Source organism: Macrotis lagotis, chromosome 1 (genome assembly GCF_037893015.1).
Source record: "Macrotis lagotis isolate mMagLag1 chromosome 1, bilby.v1.9.chrom.fasta, whole genome shotgun sequence".
NCBI lineage: Eukaryota > Metazoa > Chordata > Mammalia > Peramelemorphia > Peramelidae > Macrotis > Macrotis lagotis.
Genome location: NC_133658.1, coordinates 414,746,802 through 414,757,262, shown reverse-complemented (window position 1 = coordinate 414,757,262; position 10,461 = coordinate 414,746,802). Strand labels below are relative to the sequence as shown.

The 10,461-nt window shown below is 38.7% G+C and overlaps 1 protein-coding gene across 8 annotated transcripts in view; it reads right to left on the bottom strand.

The window, feature by feature from the left end:
• Nucleotides 1-41: 41 nt before the first annotated feature.
• BRD8 (bromodomain containing 8) overlaps nucleotides 42-10,461 on the bottom strand; it is a 31,440-nt gene continuing 21,020 nt past the window's right edge. For 7 of the 8 annotated variants that reach the window (XM_074212969.1, XM_074212965.1, XM_074212971.1 and 4 more), the window contains 7 exons: nucleotides 7,887-8,165; nucleotides 6,956-7,228; nucleotides 6,411-6,565; nucleotides 3,507-3,596; nucleotides 2,660-2,728; nucleotides 1,627-1,804; nucleotides 42-407 (listed from right to left, as the gene is read on the bottom strand). In XM_074212969.1, coding sequence (XP_074069070.1) covers nucleotides 357-407; nucleotides 1,627-1,804; nucleotides 2,660-2,728; nucleotides 3,507-3,596; nucleotides 6,411-6,565; nucleotides 6,956-7,228; nucleotides 7,887-8,165 — 1,095 coding nt within the window. In that variant the 3' untranslated portion in view covers nucleotides 42-356. Of the gene's footprint in view, nucleotides 408-926; nucleotides 968-1,626; nucleotides 1,805-2,659; nucleotides 2,729-3,506; nucleotides 3,597-6,410; nucleotides 6,566-6,955; nucleotides 7,229-7,886; nucleotides 8,166-10,461 lie in introns of all 8 variants that reach the window. The other variant, XM_074212966.1, reaches the window with a different exon arrangement.

Sequence of the window (10,461 nt, the reverse complement as noted above, 5' to 3'; positions counted from 1 at the left end):
GGGGGGGGGGCTAGCCCCGCCCCCCCATTAAGACACAGTCGGAAGTTTGTGAAACAAAGTTTATTTCTAAGGTAGTCACACAAGAGGCCTGGTGGAAGGGGGCTGCCTCCTCCGGAATCCCTGACTAAAAGCAGCCGGGATTCTTCTCTCGAGTGACTTAAGGCCTCTCACTCTTAGGAACAAGGGATAACTCATCAACTCGAACAACCTCAGAGATAGGATCCAGGCCAGGGCCAAGCAGAGTGCCCATGACTCCAGAACAGCCTCGACCTGGTCGGAGCTGAGACAGAGGTCAAGGTCGCCACCGGAGCCTCCTGGCTGGGAAGGCCAAGGGCTCTCGGTGGTCCCCTGGTTAATCAGTCCACATGACTCAAGTCTCTTCTTCTGTCTAACCAAATACTTAGCACCTGTGCCAGGCAAAGAGGAGAAAAAGCTGTAAATCTCAAAAGCACCTGAATGTCTGTCTTGCACAATCGTGAAAGCAGCTAGCTACATGTTCTTTCCCCTTCTCCAGCTAACAACTTTTTATTAATTAAAAAATTCAGTGCAACTAAGGCATAAAGTCTTCACATGCAGGCCTTTTTTTCTGACTGCTACACACCTTGGGAATGGGCAAAGATGGAATGATGTCAAATTTATATGAGCAAAAGCAGCTGCCTGAAAATATTCAATGGCTATAAAGCTTCTGATTTAGAAGTTTGGCTGCAGTTTCTCTCCCAGTGGCTGTTGACTGGTGGCTTGGGAAATTGTTCCAGACAACCTGCAAGATCTCACCACAGAAAATCATCCTTTCAGGATTCCTTTCCTCTTCCCCCAGCTCTTGTGAGAACCCTTCTCTTTTGCTTTCCCCTGACTACTTGTGGAATAGTGGAAAGAGCCCTAGATTTGGAGTCAGAGAACCTGGGTTAAAATCCCAGCTATGTTACCTTGGGCAAGTCACAACCTCCCTGGGCCTCAGTTTCCTCATCTGTAAAATGAGGGTGATGGATTAGATCAAGGGTTCTTAACCTGGCATCCGTATATTAGTTTTATTATTTTGATAACTGTATTTCAATATGTCACCTCCTTTGTAATTCTATGTATTTTAGGCATTAAAAAAAGAAACATTCTGAGAAGGGGCTCATAGGCTTCCCCAAACCACCAAAGGGATCCATGACACAAAAAAGGTTAAGAACCCCTGGAGATGATCTCCCAAGGTATCTTCCCAACCCTAAATATACGATCCTATGATATTCCACTTCTCTACACAGAGCTGCAACATATCCTTGCACCCCAGAGCTTGCCTTCTGACACAGGTTTCAGAAATGGACTGCTAAACCTGGCAAAGGACAAACCCAGGAAGGCTAAAGGGAGCCCCAGCAGGTCACTTTGAACAAAACAAGAAGATGGAACAGGTTAATTACAAAGTCCTGTGCTGTTCTATGCCAGCTTTCTCCAAGGAAACACTAGCTGGGGCTCAGGATTTGCTGGGCTATAAATAAACTTCACTGTGAACCTATAAGGGGCTCAGGACCATACCTGGTCATGACCCCTAATCTCTAGGGGACAGAGCACTCCCAGATCACCACTTATGTGAATGCTCTGAAAAGTGGCCTCCTTTTCCTACAAGTCCCTAAAATATAATACCTGAATCTGCTCTAGGACCTCTTTTTGCATCTCTATAGCCATGTGGTAAATATGGTGGTCAGAGTCATTGTACATTACAGCATTCTGGAACATCAACATCAAGTCACGCTGGAACTGGGCCATGGTGCGGATACGTCCCTTAGAGAGGCTCCTCTTCATACTGGTTAAGTCCATGGGTCTGCAGGTAGCCAAGAGAGACCAGGAAGAATTACAGTCATGTGGAATATTAACTGGTCTAATGAATTCTAGATAACTGACCTCCCCCCTCAAAATAGGAACTACTGCTTCTGATATCACATTGTGACAATCAAATGGCTAGTAAAAAAAACAAAATATTTACCGAGTGCTCAATATGTAGAGCACTACAAACAGCTTTGATTTACTTACTCCCACTTTCCCCACATTATTCAAATGCTATGATGATTTTTTTTTGCCCTCAGGCAAAGAAAACCAAAGGAGGAGAAAGGGCTCAAGCAGGAAAGATAACCAAATGGATATTTCTTAGATATAAAATATTTTTGAAAATTGCTACACTGGTACAAAATTCTACTTTCATTCATATATGGCTTCCATTTGGGTTTTCTTGCCTTAATATACCCACATTAATTTCCTAAGTTTTTCTTGGGCTTAACAGACAACAATAACAACAATAAAAAGTGAGCCTGAAAAACATAAGTGAGAAGTGACCAACATGACTGGTCTCACAAAGACCATGCAGATTCTCCTTTTGAAAGCATCAGTTCAAAACGAAGTTTTCAGAAATTACTAAGTAATTTCTAACTAAATCTTTCAGATTCATGAGTATACACTGCTGCAAATCATCTATTTGTCATTTCTCACCCTCCTTTTCCTCCTAAGGAGAAAGATGTTGACTTCTTTATTAGCATCTTTTGCCGACAAACATTATTTTCCTTATTTCTAAGTGCAGCAAATAAGGCACAAGATCATTCGAAATACAAGAAAACAGAAGGAAAAAGAGAATAGGCACAAGGATATGAAGCAACCAACCTTTCCTTCCCCCTTCTTCACTGACCTTTTCACCACATCCTTGTACCCCGGAGCTTGCCTATCTGACACAGGTTTCAGAAATGGACTGCTGAACCTGTTAAAGAACAAACCCAGAAAGAATAAGGGGAGCCCCAGCAGGTCACTGAATCAAAACAGGAAGAATATATAACCGGTTAACTGCAAAGTCCTGTGCTGTTCTATGCCAGCCTCCTCCAAGGAAATACCATCTGGGAGTAGAAAAATGTGTAAATTCCCTCTTGACATAGTAGTATGTAGAACTCTCTATGCTAATGCTACCTACTCTGTCAGTTTGAACTCAGATACTTGAGACCCCATCATGCTAGGGTCCTTAGAGAAAGAGGCATTTATTTTACATATAAATTTGATCTCAGAGGTAGTATAGTGTAATGAATAGAAAACCATCCATGGTGGAAAATCTATTTCTGACACATAGAGGTTAAATGATCAGGAACCTCTTAGGTCCCTATGTACTGTTCTGCATTAGTAGAAGGAGATTCCCTCCAGAAATTCTTCATCCCAAAGAAATAACAGGTTCAAAACACAAAAAATTCTAATTTTATCTCTTAAAAGTCCCATTTTTGAAGAAAAATGAGAAATTAAATTCAAATGACAGCAATATTTTTCTTCTAGAGACCTGCAAAAGCCTGTTTATAAAGTTAATTGCTTGTGCTTATGAATGGAAAGGACCAAACACTGATCAAGTTTTGTCTCATGTGGCTCACTTCAAGTATGTATTTATCTTTTCTACTATGCCTGACCTACCCAGTATCTGACAACACAGCCTGAGTAATATGCTTCAGTGGCAAACAGCCATCCTACTACCTGCTTCCTATCAAACTTGAGACACTTACCTGTGACTGGCAATCATTTTCCAGACTGGAAGGAGAGTTTTCTTGAACATCATCTGTTCCTTGACAGGATCACCCTGGTTTGGATCAGTCCTGTGGGAAGGGACGTGGTCATTTCCCAAATGCATCATTCTGCTTCTTTTAGTCAAGGTAGCCCCTATTCTTAGGCCTTAACTTTTTATCAAGTCTCATCAAAGGAAGGAACTTTGCTGTGTGTCTATCCAAGATTAAAGAACTGAACACAACAGAATGAGAGGTACTATATATTTCTCCAAAGTTTTCATGAGAGGCTCAAAACTATAAACAAGCTCAGTCTTCACTCAATGATGGGTTTCCTTCTTTTCAAGGCTTTTCTGTGATCCTTTCAGCATATCTACCATGGTTTGTATCTTCTTCACTTCTGCTAATCTCTTCTTCTGCAATTAAGACTCTACACAGTTGGCCTATGAAGTTCATCCCCTGATCTCAGCCAGAATGGCATTTAACTGTTGAGATTCTCTTCTGTATCTTCAAGAAAGAGGATATTTAAGTCCCTAATCCAATTATCTAAGAAGTTTCACCTTCAGGAAATCCCCCTTCATGACAAAAAAGACTGCCAAGCAAGCTTAATTGTATGTACTTCTACCACTCCACATACAGACATTTTTTTTTGTACTTAAACCCATGTAAATGAGATCTTACAAATTTAACAGAGCATATTAACTGGGTGAAAATGGAGAAAATTAGATAATGTTTTTAGATGAATATGGCTCTGACTTTCTGTACACTAATGTCTCACAGCACATAGTTTCTTTGAAAGCTAGCATCATAGAGTTTCAAAATTTCAAAACAAACACAATTACAATTTGCTAAAAATAATCAATAGAAAAGGCAAGTCTTTCCACATTCTGCAATCATTTGAACAAAATTAAACTTTCATTTTCATCTCATTTTGTTTAAAAAGGAATAAAAACCACAAAGAAGCTTAGCAAAAATTTCAAAAACTCAAAACAAAACTAAAAAAACCCAAAAAAACTAATATCCCAGCATTCTATTACTGATGCAACTTTTCCATATAGGAAAAACAGTATTCTATCTAAAACACGGTAAGTAAAAATAATTCTGGTATAGCATAGTTACTACCACATTTCATAAATAAAGGATACTTGAGAGGCAGTTTAAGATAGTGAACTTGGGTTCAAACTACTCCAAGTTTTAAAATCTTGCCTCAGACAGTTCCTACTCATATGAACTTGGACAAGTGACAACTTCTCTAAAATTTCTTTATCTTATCAGTTAACAGGGATAAAAATAGTACTACCTCACAGAGTTACTGTGAAAATTAAATGATATATATATATATATATATATTTTATCTTTAGAGACTGTGTCAGTTATTTTATTTTCTTAGTAGTACAATATAATGCTGTCTCATGCTCATGATAAAAGAAAATACAATTCAGAAGGTAATTGCTTAGCTTCATTTAATTCTTTAACACAAAATGGGCAATCAGGGCAGTATCATTGCTTTGATATAAAAAGTGCTCAGCATGGTGCCTGGCACAAATTCCTATAAACTTCTCTTCAACCTTAGTTAAGATTTTTCTTTCATTATAACTTTTAATGTTTATTGCTCTACTGAAATATTAACTAAAAACTATTTTTAAAACCACCCCCCCCCCCAGCAAAGAACACAACCCTTCCATGCTTTAGTATATGCTTTTGACCAGGTTTGATGTATACCAAACAAATTTATCACATGATGGACCAACCCTGGTGATGGCCATCTTGAAACAGGCTTGTTCTTTAACAAAGGAAATCCATTACTGGATTCATATTTGAAGTCTTTCTAGCTCAGGAGGACCTGCAGAACCTATGCTCCTATGACACAGCCCTTGAGAACTCAAGAATTATTTCTATGTCAAGATGCTAATATTAACAGAAGCTTGCTAATATATTGTATGGATAATAATCATCCAAATACCTTAAAAGCAGTTCTTAGGTCTTTCTCTATAGCTTTTTGTCCTTAAAAAAAAAAACAAAAACCCAAATACCTTAATTTCTATAGCTTTTCCTTTTAGGTCCTAAAGTCTAACTGGACCTAAGTTCAGAAAGGTTCATCACCAGAATATTGGTAACCAGATGATCTTTTTTGCCAGTGACTCACAATAACAATTTAAGAAAACACAGATTGTCTACCAAGATCTGCACAAAAATTTGGATTTCTGATAGTCTTTAACCCTTTACTCTCCTTTGTGATTTATCTTAAACACACTCCCTTATTTGGTTCTGCTTCTACTTATTTTAGGTGCAGAAATAGAATTCATAATAGCATGAAAGATGTTCATACTCCCAGAAGCCCAGCTTTCTATTACTAGGTGACAGTATAGACCAAGTGATCAACACTGACATGTAATCAATAGTCAGTGATGGACAATAAACATTTATTAAATGCCTACTATAAGCCCGGCACTGTGCTAAGTGATGGAGATACAAATAAGAAAAATCCTTGCCCTCAAAGAGCTTACAATATAATGAGGAAAGATGTTTTGGGGAGAGTCACCTATTTCTAAAGAATGTTACCTTTCAGAGGAATTTTTTGCCACAAGGACAACTCACAACACTCACTTTGCTTGAATCTTTACTTGAAATACATTCAGTACTCAGTTACTCACAGTTAATGCATTTCCAATAAAAAGGGAAGTTTTAACCTACCTTTTGGTTTACAGATGAAAAGTTGACATGCAAATAAACTCAAAAATTACCAGAAAAAAAAATCCCAGAGAATGTATTTCTTGTTTGAATTTATCATATACCATCTTTGTATCATTTTTGTTCACATATATCAGAGGGTATATTAAAGTTTTAACAAAAACCCAACAGATTATTACAATATATCTGACAACTGTGGTTAAAACTGTTACTCACATCTTGGATGAAGAGGCATTGCTGAAAATTATATCCACCAATGGAGTCTCCTTAATGTTGAGGCCATCATCACACTCACCCAAAGGTGGTCTGCTCTCTATCTCAGAGACATATCTTTCTCCCTTTTCTTCTATGGGTTTTTCCTTTGACTCCCCCTGGGGAAGCCAGGAAACAAAGCAGGCTTTAGAAAAAGTTACAGTAATAGAGCAACAACATCTCTTCCTGGCTAAGGTGACTTAAGACCTACCACTCTTATGAGGCTAAGTACATTAAGTACAGAATAAAAAGCAGTATTAGGATTAGATGAATCAGCAAAATATTTAATAACTCTATAATAGAACTTTCGCTTTCTTCTTTCAGAACAAGTAAGGAATCACTATACTCCTGACATCAACAAGCTTACTATGAAAAATTCTCAAGGTTAGTTGGGATGTTACAACTCGTCAATACCTGTCAGGTCAGTCTTCCTAGATTGGACCAGAGCAGACCGTCAGTTGGGCAATGAGAAACATTCTACTTAAACAGCTGATTTAGCTCTTACTTACCTCTTCACTCTCTGGGGGTGGCCCCTGAACTTCACATATATTTGAGGAAACTGGGGCCATTTCTGGCCTCTCATTTTTTCCCTCCAGCTCCTTCTGTGCTACTGAGCCATTTCCCTTGGCTGGAAACTCCTCGATTTCCCTGCATGGCTCCCCTGCCTCTCCCTCAACATCTTGAGTTTCCCTTCCTTCTTGCTTCCTAGAGCCAGGCTGAGACCTGCAGCCCTCACTTGTTCCCTTGCTGCTGATGCACAGTGGCTCCATCAAGTAGGCTACCTGCAATAACAGTTTATTTCCATATTCATATTTACAAGGACAGCAATGAGAATCATCATCTACACCCACAACTGAGCTAAGGACCAGGTGTATGCCTGGTTATTCTTAAAATGGTTTTATTGCAAATGCTGTACAAAAACTTTTTATCCACAAAACCTGGGCCATTTAAAATTCCCACCCAGAGTTGTACTGTGAAGTCACAGAATACTGTAACCCCATTATCCTTTTTCATAACAGGCAACTGTTGACCCCCCCCCCAGGATCACTGAAAAGAATGAAATGCAACAGTAGTATAGATAATCCTCTGCTGCTTTTTTAAAAAATCCTAAGTATAGGGAACTCTCAATATAAAACTTTCTCCAGTGACAGAATGACAACTCATCTGTAACAAAACCTTAAAAAAGCTGCCTTGGACACTGAGAGATTAAGTGCTTTGCACATGGTGGCAAAGCTAAAGTAATAAACTCTTCCTGACTTCCTAACTGGCTCCCTCTATACCACTTCATCTCAACTTCTGACAGTGCTTGATGAGCAATGATCACCCCAGCTCCGTCAAATTGTTCTCAGAAAAACATGTGGGGTAAATAGAAAGGGACGGCTAAGAGGGTTACAACTTGCCCTCATTCTGGACCTGACCACTCTGAGCAAACACGATTACCTCAGAGAGGAAATGAAGGAGGTTCTGGTGGTTGAATTGTTCTGTCTCTTCCTGGGATTCCTCACTGCCTCCATCCCCCATAAGGGGGTCACTGGACTCTCTGCCTAAGTTGCTCTCCTCTAGCTCCTCTGCTCCTGGCTCTTCTGTTTCCCTCCAGCTGCCCACTTCAAGATCCAGACTGGAGTCCCATGAGCTGAAGAGGGACCTGTAGTCGTTGCTCAGCTCAGAGTCATTAGGATAATCTTGTTCAGAATCCAACCAAACCCAGTCATGCCCCATCTGCAAATACACAGAAAAAAGGATTAGATTTACTCAACATTCCAGAACCATCCCCAACATCCACCTTTCTTCCATGGTTCACAACAGTCAAGTGGTCAGGAATTTCTCTATTTAATCTTTAAGAAGGGGAAAGTAATCTAAGTTCCCAAAACTTGATTTTTAGTTTTTCTCTCAATTGCAGCTGAAGGGAAAGTGAACAGAAAATAGTGCAATCAGAAAAATGAGTCAGCTATTATTTCCAATTCCAAAAAACTTGTTTTTAGATTCCCCAAGTATTCAGCACAAGGTAAAATGAAAAGGTCTAATACAGACATATTCCTATAAAATATTCTTCTCCCAAAGAAGAGGCACATTACAAAATGCAGCAAGATAAACATAGAAAATCTGCCCACTATTTGGTTTCATCTGTCATTCCTTTGACACTGTTCCTAATTTGTCAATGTTTTCCTAGTCAAATTTTGCAAAATGATAAACCTCTCCCAATTCCAAGTCATCCTGTCAAACTTTCCTAGCCCTCTAACTTTCTTCCCATCTTTCGCAGATTCATCTTCTTGCTCCTTAACAATCAACATCAATCAGGACTCAGTTCCTGGTTCTCTACTCCCCGTGTGTGTGTGTGTGTGTGTGTGTGTGTGTGTGTGTGTGTATTTAATTACGACTTCAATTTTCATTTATCGCAATGACTCAAATATGTATCATCCCGAGTCCTGACCACTCGAACATTTTTTAGTTTCTTAGCTTTAACAGCCCAAAAGACAATATTCCTTGGGGACCCTAACATCATAAACTCATCTTTTCGAAAGCTTTTCTCCTTTCCAACAGGCTCATCAATATCAGAGGGATTCTTCTAGGCTTCTGAACTTAAAACCTTTGCCATTTCCTTCCCCATTACCATCTGCTGGATCTGGAGTCAAAGGATGACTGCACAAATACCAGCTCTATCAATTATTACTTATGTAACTTTGGGCAACTCACTTTAAACTTCTGAGTCTTAGTGCCCTCATTTTCAAAAAGAGAGGATAGGACAGAAGACCTCTAAGGTCATTTTCAATTCTAGAAGTAGAATCTTATAAATCCCCAAGTCTTACCCCATATTTTCTACTTTCACCTTTTTTACTCTGTTCAGGGTCTTCACTTCTTCCTGGAGTGATGCAAAAGCCCTCTGTACCCATAGGTCCATCTTGCAACACCCAACACTGTTCTAAAATCATAAGCTACTTTCTGGATCAAAAAACCACTAAGATCTCCTATCAGATCAAATCCAAATTACCAACATTCAGATTCCTTCATCAAACAAACCCCAATCTGCTCTGTTCCAACTAGTGCATCTCTATATTACTCATTATAAAAGCTTTTACTCTTGTGACTTCTAAATCATATAAAATACCAACTTCTCCATCAATCTACACCCAATGTCACCTTCAATGCCCACTTCCTCCACAAAGTTCTTTTCTATACATTTTTAATACTTTTGGCATTCTATCACAACCCTTCATGTTTGCAAACAACCTGAAAATTACTTCCCTTATCTGTCCCACTTAACTAGAAAAAGATCTTGAATGCTATGTCTTTAGTATGCCCCTTAACAACAAGTAATGGCATCTTAACACCAAGTAATGGCATATAAAGTTATCACTCAGTACTTTCTATTTGTTTCGGTTAGATCTAGCTTTTGTGATTTTTTTTTTAACATAGTAACATTAACTTATAGTTTAATAAACTTTTCACGAAAGATCTCAAAGTACTTTAAATATACCATTCTTTTAATTACTCATAATTTCTCTCCTATAAAAACACTAAAATGACTTTTTTCATTTTTAAACTAGGCATCAATGAGAGAAAATAGAGTAGGGTTGGCCAAATCAAAGGAATGACTTTAAAAGGCATTATTCATCCTTCACATACACAACTTGGAAATTCATTCATTTCCAAAACAAACAAATCAATGTAAATCCAATGCACAAGGAAAAGAATTGCAGGCAGTCTTTTCTCTTAGAAAATACCATCTGCAGGGCAGCTAAGGTGGCGAAGTGGATAGAGCACCGGTCCTAGAGTCAGGAGGACCCCAAGTTCAAATCTGGCCTCAGACACTTAATTCTTACTCAGCTGTATGACCTTGGGCAAGTCACTTAACCCCATTGCCTTTCAGAAAATAAAGAAAATACCATCTGCAAAGGTGGCTGATATGACTGAAATGAAGAATACAACTACCTATATGTCTATACATTGGCTGAATTCTACTCTGAGAATTGAGAAGCCTTTTCTAAAAATCCATTAAAATACTAAATAAATGTTG